The 17582-nt window shown below is 63.2% G+C and overlaps 1 protein-coding gene across 4 annotated transcripts; it reads right to left on the reverse strand.

Annotated features, from left to right (window-relative positions):
* Positions 1-1012: 1012 nt before the first annotated feature.
* NBL1 (NBL1, DAN family BMP antagonist) lies at positions 1013-12427 on the reverse strand. Of its 4 annotated transcripts, none has more exons than XM_070079208.2 (4): positions 12190-12427; positions 3586-3773; positions 3382-3493; positions 1013-2356 (listed from the first exon to the last, which is right to left on the reverse strand). In XM_070079208.2, exons 2-4 carry the CDS (start codon positions 3750-3752, stop codon positions 2129-2131), a joined length of 507 nt encoding a protein of 168 aa, XP_069935309.1. In that variant the 5' UTR covers positions 3753-3773; positions 12190-12427; the 3' UTR covers positions 1013-2128. The 4 variants fall into 4 exon arrangements, with proteins under 4 accessions (XP_069935309.1, XP_069935307.1, XP_069935310.1 ...); XM_070079206.2 differs by lacking the exon at positions 12190-12427 and adding an exon at positions 11201-11316; XM_070079209.2 differs by lacking the exon at positions 12190-12427 and adding an exon at positions 9735-9861.
* Between the last annotated feature and the right edge of the window lie 5155 nt (positions 12428-17582).

The raw sequence follows: 17582 nt of genomic DNA on the forward strand, positions 1-17582 counted from the left end.
ATGGGGAGTCCCCTGTGCCAGAGCCTGGGCTTCCTGCTCGAAAGCCACATGGAAAGCGGGCCCCGCGCACTATCGGATGGCACCCTGGGCGTCGGGCTCCTCCAGCTCGCTGTGGGCTCTGGGCCAGACCGGTTCCAGTCTTCAGTCTTTTTATTTTCTAAATCTGAAAGTCAGAGGAGAGAGAGAGAGAGAGAGAGAGAGAGAGAGAGAGAGAGAGAGAGAGTTCTTCCATCCTCTGGCTCACTCCCCAAAGGGCTGCATCAACCAGGGCAGGACCCAGGAGCGTCTTCCCCCTGTAGGTGCTATTCCTCCAGTGCTGTCCCAGCCGCCTTCGTAGGGAGCTGCACCAGCCGGGGAGCAGCCGGGACTGCAGCTGGCACCCAGAGTCTGCAGGTGTCCCAGGCGGCAGCTTCACCTGCTATGCCACGCCACTGGCCCCTGAGTTGTCTTGTCGGTGACATTCCTCACCTGCACGACCCTGGGACAACTGCTAACCCCTCTAGTGCCGCATCCACAACTCCCCGTCTGGAGTGTGTGCCCTGGAAGTCGCGGTGGGGAGTGGCCTGTTCCGAATACCCTGGCCAGCAGCTGGCTGCAAGCAGAGGCGGCACCCGGCGGGCTGGCTGTATTCATTCGCCGCTGGTGGCCTGGGGTTCTGTCTGTTTCCCCTGTACCAAGGCCCAGGCCAAGGCTGGGGTCCAGCCAGGGCTGATGGGGGAGTCACCGTGAGGGCAAAAGGAGATGGCCAGAGGCCAGCCCAGGGCACCGAGGGTGGGACATCTGCCGGGCGTGGTTCTAGAAGCCCACCCTGGGTGCACCTGATGCCAAAGAGCAGCGGCCATGGGAGGAGGTGGCAACCATGGAGACGGTGGGTGGGGGCAGCAGGAGGGATGGCTTCCCCCCTGCCGTGGGAAAGTGGGCGGGTCACAGGAGGATGCAGGGAGCCCTCAGCACCTGCAGCTCCGCACGGCTCCCTCCCTCCCCCAGCGCAGCCGAGGACGAGAACGAGAAGGCAGGTGTGGAAGGGGTTTATTGCCAAGGAGGCGCAGGGCTGTCGGGTGGCGTCTATCTACTGGCTACAAGGTCCAGCACGGGGCGGGGGCGGCGACCAGCAGCGCCCTGGGCGCACGCAGTGCTGGGACAAAGGCACTTTCTTCCTGGCCCCGGGTCCCATCCCACTCCGGAGGTTAAAGTGCAGCTGGGAGCCAGGGGTGGCGGGATGGGGGTTACAGAGATGTCAGCCCCAGCACCCACACTGCAGTGCCTCAGGCTCAGCCAGGGCCGCCCTTCCCCCACCGGAGGCAGGCCACCCTCTGCCCCCCACCTGCCTCCGGGAGAGGATGGGGCTTCCTAAGGCCTTCGGACTTGGAGGGCAGTGGGCGGGGCCGGATCTCCAAGGTGAAGAGGGTGGGGTGCGCGTCTCAATGATGGTCCGAGGGCTGGCCCAGGGAGGGTCCATCTTTGCCTGCTCTCCCCAGCCCGAGCACCAGGCCAACCCAGGAAGCCGGAGAAAGGCCAGAAAGCCTGGTGCCCGGTTCTGGAGCTGTTGAGTCAGCTGGGCCCTGCCCGGGCCTGACTCCCAAACCCCCCAGCAAGGGAGGCTCCTGCGCTCAAGGGAGGGGCTTCCCCAGGCGGGGAGGGAGCCACAGGGCTCAGGGAACCCGGGGGCGGGGCTGGAGCTTCCAAAGTCAGGGTAGATGCGGGCACAGTGCCCACCCTCGTTCAGGGGCCCCTACCCCACCCCCGTTACACCATCTGCACCCCCAGGACCCTGCCCCACCGAGAGCTTGGGCCTTAGCCTGTGCTCCATCTTGGGGACCCCCCCTCCCCCTCCCAGGAGCACACCTCTAGAAGGCAGAAAGCAAGAGGACCCCCCCAAAGAAAGACCCCACAGGACCTTGCTTCCTCCCCCCACCCGTGAATATATTAAATTGTGCAGCCTGGCTCCGCCCCTCCCCTGCAGATCTCCACGGCAACCGGGCAGCAGTCCAAGTCCAAGTCCGAATCCAAGTCCATCCAGTGCCAAAGGGGGGCTTCAGCCTCTCCCCTCACTCTTCCCCGGGCGGTGGGGGTGAGACCCAGCATTCCACAGGGGGTCCCGGGGGGGAGGGGGGGAGAGTCGGGGGCCTCAGTCCTCCGCCCCCTCCTCCTCGGTGTGGGGGGCGCCTGGGGGCTCCTCGGGCTCGGGGGTCTGCCCGCCGGGCTGGGCGCCGGGCCCATCCTCGCCCTGCACGTAGACGCTCAGCCCCTCGGGACTGGGCTCCTTGCCACAGGCCTGGCAGCTGCAATGCAAGATCTTCTCCACCAGCTTGTCCACCCGGGGCACCTCCTCGTGGCCAGGACACTCCAAGGTCACCTGCGGAGAGCAGGGCAGGGGTGTGTACGAGGCCGGGCCACACCTCCGCGTGGGGCCAGACACCTGAGGCAGCTCGGGGCGGGGGGGGGGGGGCATCCGGGAGGGGTCTGAGCCCGCTGCAGGGACCACAGGACTTGTCTCCTCACTCCTGGCCCTGCTCCCTCCCTGTCCACCCCCCCACAGCAGCCACAGGGCCCCCAGGAAAGGGAGGGGCTCCGGGCTGAGCCGGCTGCTCGCTCCACCACCACCTCCGGCCCCGCCCTCCCAGCTCTGCCTACTGATTCTCTCAGCCTGGGCCCTGCCCAGACACCACTTCCTTCCTCAAAGGGGACCCAGGCCAAGGCCCCAGCCTACTGGGGTTCACCCCGCAGGAGACCCGTGGGCCTCCTGCCCTGGCCCTTCTGATGAGCCTGCTGTCTGTCTGGCCGCCTTTCCCCCTTCCTGCCCCAGAATACCTGCTCCACGCAGGCTCTGGGGACACGCAGACGCCCTCAGGGGATGCAGGGTCTGGTGGGGCACACAGAGCTGCAGAGCCCACCAGGTGCAGGTGCAAGCCTGGGGCTGCGCCACCTGCTCCAGGGAGGCCCTCGGGGCTCCGAGAGCCAACCGCACGCAGGGTCGGGGTGGGGGTGTCCAGGGAGGGGCCCCAGAGTGCAGTGCTTAAGCCAAGGGCAGAAGAATGAACAGAACTTGACCAGATTTGCCCAGTAGGGAAGGGCCCCGAGCAGAGCAGGTGACAGGCGAGCTGGTGCCGGGTGCCAGGCTCAGAGGGAGGGTGGGGGCAGCAGTAAAGACCACGCTGGACGGCGGGCAGCACCGGGCAAGGCCAAGGCTTGCTCCTGGCCTCTGACCATGGGGACACTGAGAACACAGGAGTGGCACTGGGGCAGAGCTCAGGCAGATCCTGTGTCCTGAGCAAGCTGGGGTGGGACCCAGGGCAACCCTGTCCGCCTCCCCAGGACAAGCCCTGTGCCCTGCTCGCGCGGGGGGGGGGGGGGGGCGCGGGGCGGGGCAGCAGTACTCACAATCTCCCACATGGACTGGGCAGGCATGCAGGAGTCGCAGTGCACCAGGGACTCTGTGGACTGCGGGAAGGTGTTGGGGACGCTGTAGCTGAAGCACTGTCCCAGGCAGGCCCTGCGGGAGGAGATGGCACGGCACCAGTGTCACAGAGAGGCAGGGCGCGCCCTGGTCCTCCTCCCCTCGCCCCCAGGGCCCCCAGCTCCCACCTGTTCTGGATAGACTTGGCCTCGCAGCCGCTGTGGCCCACAATCTGGGTGATGTTCTTGGCCTCGCACCAGGCGCTCTTGTCCGGGAACAGCGCCAGCTTGTTAATGGGCGGGGGGGCAGCCAGCAGCATGGCAGGGAGGACGGCCCCCACCAGGACCCTGAGCATCGTGCCCGTGGCCTCGGAGCCCTGGAGGCAAGCACAGGGGGCGGTGAGGGGCAGGCGAGGGGCGGCAGGCCCGGGGGCATGGTGGGGGGTGGGGACGTCAGAGCGTGGCTTCTGGCATCTGACGCCTGGGTTGGAAACCCAGCTCTGCCGCTCACTAACCCAACAGAACCCTGCTCGCTCCACTTCTCTCTGAAGCTCGCGGATGGGGCCGTTAATGGCACCTGCACCAGGCGGCCATCGGGAAGATGAAGTGAGGCGTTCGGTGAGCCTAGCACAGAAAGCACATTCCATTTCTACCATCCCAGGTAGCTTCTTTAATATAAAGCGTTATTGATGTGAAAGGCAGAATGAGACACAGAGAGATCTTTCTTCTGCTGGTTCACTCCCCAAATGGCCATAATGGCTCAGGCTGGTCCAGGCTGAAGCCAGAAGCTTGGAGCTCCATCCAGGTCTCCCACGTGGGTGGCAAGGGCCCAAGCACTTTGGCTGTCCTCTGTCGCCACCCCAGGCGCATTAGTAAGGAGCTGGGTTGGATGCAGAGAGCCAGGACTTGAACCCCATGTTCTGGCACAGGGGGCGACGCTGGCACGGCAGGCAGCCACTCAGCTCACTGCACCACAACGCCAACCCCCCATCCTACGTAGCTCTGAGCAAGTCACTTTAAAAAAATTAGGCAGAGTGACAGAAGGGGAAAGACTGGGCCACCATACACTGCCTCTCAGGAAGCTGGATCAGAAGTTCAAACAGCCGGGAGAACGGGCACTCTGACACAGGACACGGGCATCCTGAGCAGGGGCTTAACCTGCTGCAAGACCACACCAGCCAGGGCCAGCATGTGGCGTAGCAGTAAAGCTGCCGCCTGCAGTGCCGGAACCCCATATGGGCACCGGTTCGAGTCCTGGCTGCTCCACTTCTGATCCGGCTCTCTGCTGTGGCCTGGGAAAGTAGTAGAAGATGGCCCAAGTCCTTGGGCCCCTGCACCCATGTGGGAGACCCGGAAGAAGCTCCTGGCTCCTGGCTTCAGATCGGCTCAGCTCTGGATGGTTGCAGCCAACTGGGGAGTGAACCAGCGGATGGAAGACCTCTCTCTCTGCCTCTCCTTCTGTGTAACTGTTTCAAATAAATAATAAATAAATATTAAAAATAAAAACACCAGTTCCTGAGCAAGTTCCTTCTTATCTCTGCCTAGATTTTTTCATCTAAGAAAGAGAGACGAGGTGGGGCTGGCACTGTGGCGTGATGGCTTAAGCCGCTGCCCGCGACACTGGCATCCCATTCCCACGTGGGCTCCTGTTTGTGTCCCAGCTGCTCCACTTCCGATCCAACGCCCTGCCAGTGCTCCTGGGAAAACAGAAGAAGATGGCCCAAGTCCCTGGGCCCCTGTCACCTACTTGGGAGACCCTGAAGAAGCGCCCGGCTGCTGGCTTCAACCTGACCCAGCTGATGCAGCCATTTGGGGAGTGAACCAGCAGATGGAAGCCCACATGCTCGCTCTCCCCTCCCCACCTCTGTAACTCTGATTTTCAAATAAATAAATAAATATTAAAAAAATAAAAAACACAGCCTGGCAAAGCATCAGTGCCATGACTAAGTCCTCACGGGTGCCCCGCAGTCACCAGCTTCCATCTCACTTGACACCTTGTGTCCTCCAGGGAAATAAAAAAAAAAAAAACATCCACATGGTCCTCAAGGGGCTGGCCACCACCACGCCCCTGGAAGGCCACGGCGGTCAGGGTTCTGACCTGGCGAGAGCCAACCTCCACCTGCATGGCCTGGTGAACTCCTGTGCCACCGGGATGGCCAGACCTCAGGCAAAATAATGAACCTGGACACCTGGACCAGTCAGTTTTTCCTTTATAGGACGTCCCATCAATGCCCCCGGGGGCAGAAGAAGACAGTCGAAGCCAAGCACTTGACCCCCTGTAAGTTTCCAGGCATGGCAGGATAGGGCGAGACGCCACAACAGTACCAGAACCGGCCAGCAGATGGCGCTGCAGGACAGAGTGTGGGTGTGCCAGATTCGGCTCAGCGGGGACCTTGGCACAGTCCCCAACTTTATCTTCTGCAAGTTTCACCAACTCCCACACCTCAACTACACGGGGGAGGGAGGCTCCAGAAGGATCTGGAGAAGAGTGGACAGGATGCTGGGAGAAAGCACAGGCCCGCACGTGCTGTTCGGGCAACTCAGGCCTGTTTCCCCACTCGTGAAGGTGACCGAGATGGGTGGTCCCCAAACCTGAGATCCTCCAATTCTCAGTGGGGGCACTTGGTGGACAGCGTGTCCTGGGTGGGGTGTGAGCCCACATTTTTAACGAGCTGGGATTCTGGGTCTTGGGACTGTCCCCAGAGGGGCCTGGGGGGGCTGAGTCAGGAGGGGTCAGGCACAGCTCCCACTGCTCCCAGAAGCCTGGCGCCAGGGGTGGGAATGGCTGGGCCTGGGTCTCCCACCCAGACATCCCACCCAGGGCTGTCTGCAGAGGCGGCCCTTGTGTGCAGGGAGGGGCGGTGTTGGGGGGTCTGTGTGCAGGGATGGGCACTGCTGGGGGGGCTTTGTGTGCAGGGATGGCAGTGCTGGGGGGGTCTTCGGGTACAGGGATGGGCAGTGCTGGGGGGATCTGTGTGCAGAGAGGGGCAGTGCTGGGGGGGATTTGTGTGCAGAGAGGGGCAGTGCTGGGGGGGGCTTTGTGTGCAGGGATGGGCAGTGCTGGGGGGGTCTTTGGGTGCAGGGAGGGACGATGTTGGGGGGTTCTTTGTGTGCAGGGAGGGACAGTGCTGGGGAGGTCTTTGTGTGCAGGGAGGGGCAGCGCTGGGCGGGCTTTGTGTGCAGGGAGGGGCAGTGCTGGGGGGGTCTTTGGGTGCAGGGAGGGACAATGTTGGGGGGTCTTTGTGTGCAGGGAGGGACAATGCTGGGGAGGTCTTTGGGTGCAGGGGGGGACGATGTTGGGGGGCTCTTTGTGTGCAGGGAGGGACAATGCTGGGGAGGTCTTTGGGTGCAGGGGGGGACGATGTTGGGGGGCTCTGTGTGCAGGGAGGGGCAGTGCTGGGGGGGCTTTGCAGAGAGGGGCAGTGCTGGGGGGGTCTGTGTGCAGGGAGGGGGGTGCTGGGGAGGTCTTTGGGTGCAGGGAGGGACAGTGATGTGGGGGCTCTTTGTCAGCAAGGGGGGTCTTGCACGCTCCCGCAGTGAAAGGCTAGATGGGCTGGCTGGAGGGCCTGTGTGCGTGCTGGGGGGCGGTGACCAGTGGCCGCCCGCGGGGCTGTGGGAGCTTCCCCAGCTCCTGTCTTCCTCTCTGCAGCTCCCCAGCTCCTGGACCCCAGTGGGCTGCAGGGGCCCTGCTCCTGGCCCACGGGCAGGGGGAGTGGGCGGTCCAGGCCCTTACCCACCTGTTCCCAGCCCTGCCCGCGAGCTCCAGGGCACAGCCCATGCTTCCCGCAATCACCACATCCTACCAGAACAGCAACCTGACTAATTCCCCAACACGCTCAGCTTTCAGGAAGCCTCCTTGCGCCAGCAAGGCCTCTGCCCTCCCCCAGGGCCCCGGCCTGAGTCAGGGGCTGACCACTGTGCACCAGACAGGGCCGGGAGGCCCATTCACCGCCAGGGCCCTCAGGCTGCACCGGCTGCTGCCGCCCACACAGCAGGGACTCTCGTCCTATACCTGACCCTGCCGCCCTTGGACAGGCCAGCTGGAGTCAGGGAGGTAACCGCCGCAGGGCGTGGCACGGGGAGTGGGGGCACAGGATTCGGAAGCGGGAGCCTGCATGGGCACCTGAGAGCTGACACCAGCAGTCAGGACGGTGCAGGGCTGAGGTTCAGACCCTGGTCTACTGGGAGCCAGCGAAACAGGGAGGCCTGGGAGAAATGAGAGCAACTGAGGCAGAAGACCACCACCCTGTGCAGTGCCCACCACGCCCGGGGGGGGGGGGCGCTGTAGCCCAGCCCAGGTAGCCCGGGGAGCAGGGTGTGGGAGGCACACGGAGCTTCCCCGGGGGGGCTCCTGCACATTTCCCAGGCTCCCCCCAGAGAGGTGAGACCTCCAGAAGCAAAGCTCATCCCTCAGAACCTCCCTCCCACAACCCGAAAACAGGGAACCCGCGTCTCCCTGGGAGAGGTTCCGGAGGTCGGTGACGGCGCCCAGTACCCAGCAGGCGCCAGCCCGGCCCGGCTCTCGTCCACCAGGGGCTCATGGGAAAGGCTGGGCTGGAACTGGAGTCTCTCCCGCACCAGGACACACCCAGCCCGGCGGCCCTGATAACCCACGCTGCCCGCGGGTGGGCTCTCCGCCGGCAGGTGGCCTTTCTGCTCCCTTCCTGAGCCTTAGTGCCTCACCCAGATTCTTTGTTCTTCTTCCTCCCTGTCCTCGGGACTGCCCAGGGCTCCCAGAACACCAGGGCAAGGACGGGAGCTGCAGACCCCCTCTCCGCCAACAAGCCCCCTCTGCCGCCCCCCGCCTGTCAGGCCCAGCAGCACCCTTCGCTGGCCCCGCAGCAGCGGCACGTGGACATCACCGGCCCAGCGCCTTCGAGCAGGCCAGGGATCAGGGGCCCCAGACCCTACCCCTGCCACTCCAGAGCTCACAGCCCGGAGGGCGGGATCAGGGGCGCTTGGGGAGTGGAGGTTAACTCTGGACTGGACACTGGATGGCTAGGGGAAAGGCGGTCCCAGTGGGGGAGCTACAGGAGCCCCGGCCGGGAGTGCCCCATCTCCCGGGAACCAGACTGGCTTTCTCTCTCTCTCTCTCTCTCTCTCTCTCCCCGGAACTCACAACAACCCAGCAATGCAGATCCTGTCTGCTGTCCCACGTCACGGGTGAGAACACTGAGGCCCCAGAGGGATGAGATTTTGAGTATGCACAGCCCACAGGAGAACCCAGAACTTGCGCCTGGGCAGTGGCCGGGGAGCCACGGGGACACTTGCCGGTGAAAAAGGTCAAAGAAGAGAAAGAAGCAAGGAGTGGAGGGCGAGGCGCCCAGGGAAGCCAGGGGTGACACGTGGCGCTGGGGAGAGGCCTGCGCTGCCCCCGTGGACGGCGCCACTGGCTCTGGAGTCCCGCCCTCCCTGGGCAGGACCTGGGGTCCCTGCGGAGCAGAGCTGACGCCCCACTCAGCTCCTGTAGCCGAGCTCGTGGCCATGGCAGCCCAGCGAACGCTGCACCCGGTCCCTGGGCACAGGGTGGTGGAACACGGTGCCCTTTTACCACTCCCATCCACCGCCCACCCCCAAGTCCAAGCCTCGCTCCGCGGCGGCTCCGTGGCTCCCTCGGAGCTGCCACTCACACGGAGAAGGAATCTCCTCCGGCTCGTGGAGCATGAGGCCCAGGAAGCGACCGGCCCTGATCTCCCACGTAGGCAACAGGCCAGCCAGCTCACCTGCCCTGGAGGCTGGCTGGGGGGCCTGGCTCCAGAGGGTCCCTGGGGGAAGGCCAGGAAGGCTTCAGGGGTCAGGCCTTGGGGTCCTCCGCCCCCTACCAGAACCAGCACCCTCCCCGAGATGCCCAGTCCGACCCCCGGCTGCAGCCCTGGCTTCTGTATTACGTGCGCCTCCCACTCACAGGATACTGAGGCCAACTCAGAGGCTGAAGCACCCCAGGAAAGGGGACCCCACAACGGCCCAGCTGACAGGGGCTGCACAGGTCCCCTCCTGGACCCTGGTTGTCAGGCAGCACCGCCGCCATCCACCAGGAATCCTGACTAACAAGGGGACAATCGCTTCCCACATCCTCTTTTGGGGAAATCTGAACATTGGGGGCCACACCAGGATTTTCAAGGTACAGGGGAGACACCCTGCCCCGTCACATGCACACACATACACAGGCAACCCAAACCCACCTGTGCCCCTGGGAACACACAGTAACACACACACACACACACACACACACACACACAGAGCCAGGACCTCGTCCCCATTCTCTGCATCTATGATAGACCTGGGTTCAAATCCAGGTTCAGCCACTTGGCACCTTTCAGTGCCTCAGGGGCACCTACCTCCAGGGCAGCTGAAGCGGCACTGAGACCTCCGGAGAGCTGCCCGCCAGGGGTCGAGTCCCGAGTTTAAGAGCCCTGGACTCAGACCCTCCCTGCCCTCAGCCACGCCCCTCCGCTCCTCCCTCCCACCATGAGCTGGGCGGTCCCCAGCCCGCCTCCCGCCCTGATGACACTGGATTTAGGGGAAACCCAAGCAGAGACGATGGCTGGGAAAGGGTTTTAGCAACTGCTAAGTGCTGCCCGGCACGTGGGCTTGCCAGGGCAGGAGCCCAGAGGAGGTCCACGCCAACTCCAACCTGGCAGGGGGACACCAAGAAGGCAGGGTCCCGGGGAGACCAGCCCCACCTACACACAACCCACCATGAGCGGTCAGGCAGAGCCGGGCACCAGGCTGAGTGGCCGCAGGGCGCTGAGGGCGTGGCGTTTGTGGCCGCAGCCCTAGGTCTGCAGGTCAGCAGGGTGGGGGTGACCCTCTAGGTCTTGGAACGAGGACAGGGACTTCTCGACTGTGTGACTGACAGCAGGTCCCTCTGGGACTCGGCAAGGCGGGGTCAAGCTTGTGGATCCCCAGCCCCGCCAGCCCACTTCGGGCTCTGAGGATGAGGTCTGGGCAGAGCTCGACGTGTGTCCAGAGACAGGACAGTCTAATGGTCACAGCCCCCGCGTCTGCCACCTGTAGCATTGGCATCCTGCCTGGGACCGTCCATTCCAGCACATCCGCCCGGGGCAGAGTCTGGCTCCAGCGTTGCTCAAGGCTGTGGCGATTCCAGGACCCGAGCTCACTCACCCCAGGGCGCCTTCCCCCTGGCCCCGGGGAAGGCTCTGGGACAGACAGAGATGAGCAACTGTCCAGCGGGCGGACACGCAGGGCCAGGCCCATGCCACTCTGCCAGGCAGCTCCGGCTTCCGGCTGTGACTAACCGCGGTGCCAGGCCCCCAGCCCAGGGCCACAGCCCTCCTGCCACAGGCCAAAAACAGCCTCCGAAGAAACAGATGCATGCTAACGAGCTGCCGAGCTCCGCAGGGCCGGCCGGCACATCTGCTGGGCAGAAGCCCCTCGCACACCCCACCGCAGCCCTGCCCGCCGCAGGAGCCTCCAAGCCTTGGGGCTGCGGGCCGGACGGAGCAGGGGAAGAAGCCAAATTCAGTCTGAAACTTCCCTGTAAAACCATGAGGCCGTATCGCCGGCTAGCACGGGGCACCCACACCCCTGTCTTGGCCTGCAGCACACAGGCCCCCAGGGACAGCGGGAAGAGGCAGCAGCCTGCAGGGGTGGGTGAACAAGGGGCCGCTCAGGCCTCCCCTCGTCTTTGGCCCCCATTCTTGAGGCAAACCACACCCGAGCAGCCCCAGCCCTGGGGGAGGCTCAGGAGGTCACAGCTTAGACAGCCACAAAGGGTGAGGGGCTCCTCCACCCCCACCCAGCCAGGGCCTGGTCCCTCTTCCCCTGGGGCGCCCCCACTTACAGGCTGGGGGTGCACAGCTGGGCGAGGGTCTCCCAAAGCCTGCAAATGCGGCCTGGACCTCTGAGGTCCGCCAAGTCCCTGGCCACGCCGAGGCAGGCAGCTGCCCTCGACCGCGGCTGGGGCAGGCTCAGCGGCAGCCCCGCCCTGCGAGCGGGCGGGCAGGTGGCCGGCAGCAGGGCCCTGCTGTCCAGACAGCGTCGCGGGGGTGGAATTCATATAAAAAAAAAAAAAAAACAACGAGCCCCCGGAAAGGGCTCTCCCGGCCCCAGACTCAATTCCAGGTGGGGACGACCCAGGCCAGGCCCCGGGCGCGGGCAGAGGGTTTTGCACTTTGGCCCGGCCCCAGGAAACAATCTAGCAACCCAACTTGGGGGGGTGGGGGCGCCTCCAACACCGTGGGATGCCTGAACTGGAGGGCGGGGGCCCGGGAGCCGCACGGGGGGAGCGGCGCGGGGGGACGGGGAGGAGGAGACATAAAGGCAGAGCCACAAGCCCCGGGGAGCAGAAAACTGAGGTGGGGGGGGGCGCAGAAAGAGGGGCGGAAACGGGGCGACGGGAACCGCGGGAGGGGAGAGGGGCGCAGAGCGAGGCCGAGCCGTCCACGAGCCCGGAGGCCCGAGCAGCGCCGGGGGACGCGCGAGCCCAGCGGCCGAGCCCCGGGCGCTGCCCCGGCGCCCGCGCGGCCCGCCCGGCTCCGCATCTCCCTCCGTGTCCTCTCGGGCCGCGGGAACTCCGACCGAGAAACCGGACCCCGAGGCGAGTTTGGGGACGGGCTCCGGGCGCAGCGCTGCCCCCGGCCACCCCCGCGCCGCGCCCACGTCCCCGGCTCCCGCGCCCGGCGGGCCCTGGGCTCCCGAGCTCGGCGGCGGCGGCGCCTCCGCACGGTGCCCGCGGCCGCCCGACGCGCGGGGGTGCGCAGCTCGCGGCCGGGGGCGCGGCCGAAGCCTCTGGAAGCCGGGCGCCCGCGTGCCGGCCCGGGCGGGACTTACCGCGCGCGGCAGCGGCGGCGGAGGCGGCGGAGGAGCGCGGGCGCGCCCGCCGGGTCCTGCGCAGCTGGTGCGGGCCGCGGGGTCGCAGGCCCGGGCGCCCCCGGGAGGCTGGGCGAGGCGGCCGGCGGAGCTGGCGGCGGCCCCGCGAGGCTCGGCTGGGCTGCGCTGCGCGCCGTCTGCGGCCCGGGCGGGCGCGCGGTGCGGGGGAGCTGCGAGCCGAGCGGCTCCGACGTCAGGGAGTCTCGGCTCCAAATAGGGAGCGAGGGCGGGGGCAGCGAGGGGAGGGACGCGGAGGAGAAAGGGCGGGCGGGCCCCGCGCGCGGCCGCTCCCTCCGGGCTGCGGCGCAGGAGGGGCCCGCGGCCGCCGTGGCCCCGGCCCGGCTCCGGCGCGGTCCGACGGCGCGGAGGAGCGCCCCCGGGCCAGGGCAGCGAGCGGGGCACCGTGGCTGGTGCCGAGGCTCCCTCCCGAGTGTGTCTGCGCTGGGTCTTCCCTCCGCCTGGCTTCTCCCGAGTGCGTCGTGCCAGGCCTCGTGGTGACCAAGCTGTCCTTTAAGGGGCACTGGGCACTGCAGTCTTGGCCTGAGCTGCGGCCCTCCGAGTTCCGGGCGCCGGGAACGCGGCCTACCGGTGGGGGAGAGGGGGAGTCCTGCGGCGCGCCCGTCCTGCCCGCTCCCCGGCGCGCGACCCGTTGTACCCCAGGGCCGCCTGGCCTCCGCTGGAGTCTGTCACCGGGCTTCCGATGGGCTCCAGGCGCTGGCTTAACCGTGCCAAGACGAGAGAAGGATCTGGGAGCCCCTGGAGGAACGATGCTATTCAGAACGCCAGGAAACAGACTCACCTCCGGGGCTCGCAGAAGAGCGAAGGGGCCGTGTGTGCTGTGATCCCAACCCGGCGAGACACCAGCTCTGCCCTGTGACGGTGGCAGCTCAGGGACACCGTGTGGGCCCCGTCTGTGGGACCTGGGGGGGAGGGATTGTTTTCGTGGCACGGTTGAGCCGTGTCCATGTGTTTCACCTGGCTTGGTGGGCGCAGCCCTGCTCTGCCGGTGTCACGAGGTTGCTGAGCCCCGTGGTTGGCTCCTGGTGGCCCGCAGGTGACTCCCTCCGCTGGGCCCTCTCCAACTCAGCCGGCATCGCCAGGCATCCAGGCTGTTGCCTACCCGCTGTTCCCTGTGCCTGCACTTCCCTCCCGCCCGAGGAACCCCCTCTGCAAGCACCGGGTTGGGAAGTCTGGAGTGGTCCTGGAGCAGGGGTCCCTGCCCCCCGGAAGTGTGCCGCTCTCCTATCTGGCCTGGGCTCCCGGAGGGCATGGGTCGGGGGGCTTATTGCCCGGTGCTCGGGGCTCACGGTGGGACCAGGCAAGGTGCACAATGCATTAGGTTGAGTGAGGTAATGACCGTCCCCACCGTTGTAGCACAGGTCAATCTCTTCTTTCTATTGGTTGATTTCATTTATTTGAGGGGGGGGGGGGGAGAGCGAGCTTCCATCCACTGGTTCATTCCCCCAAATGCCTGCAACAGCTGGGGCTGGGCCAGGCCAAAGTCAGGAGCCCAGAACTCAATCCAAGTCTCTAAAGTGGATGGCAGAGGCCAAGAATTCAAGCCATCATCTGCTGCTCCCGGCATGCACCTCAGCAGGAAGCTGGACAGAAGAGCAGAGGTGGGACTCTGATGTGGCATGGGGCGTCTCCAGCACGCACCAAGGTCCCGCCCTCAAAGTCTTCCCACAAGCTGTTACACAGCGCACAGGCACGCAAGCACTTCCCGTGTGCCTCGTCCCCTCCGAGCACTTCCCACTCGTGATAAATCTGCGCGACAAACAGTAGTGCTGTCACCATTCCATGAGAAAGTTCACGCCCAGAAGGAGAGGCCACGTGGCCTGGCTGAAGTCACACAGGGGTGCGGCTGACGTCTGGCAGAGAACCACGTGCCACAGAAACCAGCCTCGTGGGCCAAAGTGGGCATGTGGGAAGTACTGATGGCTTTGGGGCAGGTGCTGTGGCGTAGTGGGTAAAGCCACCGCCTGCAGTGCCATATGGATGCCAGTTCGAGTCCCAGCTGCTCCACTTCTGATCCAGCTCTCTGCTGTAGCCTGGGAAAGCAATAGAAGATGGCCTAAGTCTACGGGCCTCTGCACCCACGTGGGAGACCTGGGAGAAGCTCCTGGCTCCTGGCGTCGGATCAGCACAGCTGCAGCCATGCGGCCAATTGAGGAGTGAACCAGCGGATGGAAGACCTCTCTCTCTGCCTCTCCTTCTCTCTCTGTGTAACTCTGTCTTTCAAATAAATAAACAAATCTTTTAAAAAAATAATAAATTGCTTAGACCAACATTTAAAAAAAATACTGATGTCTTTGCAGCGAAGGCTCACCACCCCCACTCTCAGCGCGGCCCCTGGACCCATTCCCACAGTCAGGAAGCCAGCTGCGGAGCCCAGTAAGCTTGTCAGATGGCACAGGGAGCCACCACTCACAGGAAGGTTCTAGAACAACCCAAAACTGCCTAGTCAAGAACTTGGGGTTAGGAGTTGAGTCACATCTACCTGGCGAGTGCCCCAGTGCAGGCAGGTGGCCTAGAAGGTGACTCTGACCATACCTAAGCCACAGCTACCTTTTTTTTTTTTTTTTTAGCAGGCAGAGTTAGACAGAGAGAGAGAGAGAGAGACAGAGAGAAAGGTCTTCCTTCCATTGGTTCACCCCCCAAATGGCCGCTATGGCCGACACGCTGTGCTGATCTGAAGCCAGGAGCCAGGTGCTTCCTCCTGGTCTCCCATGCACCTGGGCCATCCTTCATTGCCTTCCCGGGCCACAGCAGAGAGCTGGACTGGAAGAGGAGCAACGAGGACAGAATCCAGCGCCCCAACTGGGACTAGAACCCGGGGTACCGGCGCCACAGGCAGAGGATTAGCCAAGTGAGTCATGGCACCGGCCACAGCTACCATTTTGTGGCAGGAGTCACACTAAGCACCATGTCTGCTCTGTTCCTTTAACCTGTATCACAATCCCATCCTTGTTCCCATTTTACAGGCGAGAAAAATCAAGGCTCCAGAAAGTCCAGTGCCCTGCCCAGGATCACATAGGTCGTGACGGACAAAACCTGGACTTGAACTCTCAGACCTATCCACTCCCAAACCTGGGCTCCTGCACCCACGGCGCCCTCTTGGCTGCCTCATGCCCTGCCCATGGGGCTGCCGTGGGGATGGCACGCCAATGGGTCCAGGGTGGCGGGGCCCAGCGGGGAAGGCAGACCTGCTGTGTCAGAGTCTCCAGGCTCCAGGAGATGCACCTGGCTGGCAGCACGCTTCCAGCTGCCCCGACAGGCCTGGCTGGCACAGGGCACGGGCCTCAGGCCAGAGCCTGCTGGCCCTGGGCCAGCCTCTTGGGGCCAAGGTAATGTGGGGCCCAGAACTGGGGCTGAGGGCTGAAAGCCCCTCTCCCCAGCTCATTAGCGAACATCTGGGCTCGGGAAAATGACCGACCTGGAATGCGACGGGGCTGTGGGGAGCTGCCCCGCGCTGGAGGCCCTCCCGCAGGGCACAGGCTGCAGCCAGCTGCTTCCTCTAATCCTGTCAGTCTGGCCTCGACAGGGGTCCAGCCTCTGCACTCTCGCTGGAGAAAGAGTAAAAACAAGCAAAAGGCCTCCCTTCCCAGGCCAGCCCGGGAGCCCGCGGTGGGCCGGTCCCTCCGTCCAGCCAAGAGCATCCCCATGGCCAGGTCTGGAGCTGGGAGCGGCCCTCGGGGCTCGGCAGGCAGGGTTCTTGGGCTCGCGGCTCGGGGCTGACCCCTTGCTCCCTCACCTAGTGGCTCAGAACTCTGCATTTCGAATCTGAGCCTTGGTTTCCGTACCTGCGAAATGCGGTTGGTGAAGGTGTGTGGACCCGAGAGTTGATGCCAGGACTTGTTCATTCCTATAACAAATATTTATTGTGCCTACCTTGAGGGTATTTCCAAAAGCCCAAGGAAAATGTGATTAAAAATAAGTTTATTCTAATGCAAAAAAAAAAAAAAAAACTTTTAAATCCATGCATGCATAGCTTTTCCATTATATGAATTTTCCATGCATTTCTTTTTTTTTTTTTTTTTTTTTTTAAGATTTATTTGTTTGAGAGGCAGAGTTACAGACAGAAAGAGAGGTCTTGCATCTATTGGTTCACTCCCCAAATGGCTGCAATGCCCAGAGCTGGGTGGATCCGAAGCCAGGAACCAGGAGCTTCTTCCAGGTCTCCCACACAGGTGCAGGGGCCCAAGCAGTTGAGGCATCTGCTGCTGCTTTCCCAGGCACATTAGCAGGGAGCTGGATGGGAAGTGGAGCAGCCAGGACTCGAACCAGCTTTATAGACGGCAGCTTACCACATTAAGCCACAACACTGACCCCTGAGTTTATTTCTTCAGGTACCTTATCAGTCTCCTCTGGAATTAAATTGGAATTAGCAGCAAGATTGAAACAACTCCTTCCTGCTAGCTCCCAGCATCCCACCTTGTTTTTGAGCTCAGTTTTGTAAGACTCCTTGTGGGACCTGGCCTGACTCGCCATCTATCTATGATAAAGCCATAGTGGTGGCTTCGGTCGCCTTAGCATGTACACAGGTCGTGCATGGATCCCCTTAGAAGTCTGTGCTGTTCATCCAGGGCTGGGAAAAACAAGGGCCACCAAGGCTGCCGCTTTAGTTACACCCCACAGGGATGGATGGTGGTCCCAATTTGGGGAAGTGACAGTGAATGCCTGCTACACTGGGTTTGAGTACTGATGAGGGGCGAGCCTATGAGAGGAACAACCTGTCCCACTGAACACAGGCCAGAGTAAGATGAGGGGCACAGGGCTGGTGTTGTGACAAGGCGAGTTAGGCCACTCCCTGCAATGCCAGTGTCCCATATGAGCACCAACTTGAGTCCTGGCTGCTCCACTTCTGATCCAGCTCCCTGCTCATGCACCAGGAAAACCGGCTGAAGGTGGCCCAAGTGTTTAGACTCCTGTACCCACTCGGATGGAGTTCCTGGCTCCTGGTCTAGCCCTGGCCATTGCAGCCATTTGGGGAATGAACCAATAGATGGATGATATCCCCACCCCACCCCGTAACTCTGCCTTTCAAATAAATTAATAAATTTTACAGGGGAAAAAAAAAGATTTTGGGAGAACAGTATGTGAGATCCAAAGGAAGATCCAATCCTTAGGAATAATTTTTGACATTAGAGTAACTTACTGGTGTCATGGAAATACAGTTATCCTTTGGGTGTACATAAGTGCAGTCATCATATAGAATAAATACGATAGGCATAGAAAGCCCTAAGTGGTGTTTTGGAAGGCGACAGAGAGAAAATATTGTGCTGAGTGACAGCTGTGAAGTGACTAAGTGAGGCATCCAACCGTTCTCAAACACAGAGGGAGGTTTTATTTGT

The sequence above is a fragment of the Oryctolagus cuniculus genome, chromosome 7 (assembly GCF_051225735.1).
Source record: "Oryctolagus cuniculus isolate XC-2025 breed Fujian yellow rabbit chromosome 7, ASM5122573v1, whole genome shotgun sequence".
Lineage (NCBI taxonomy): Eukaryota > Metazoa > Chordata > Mammalia > Lagomorpha > Leporidae > Oryctolagus > Oryctolagus cuniculus.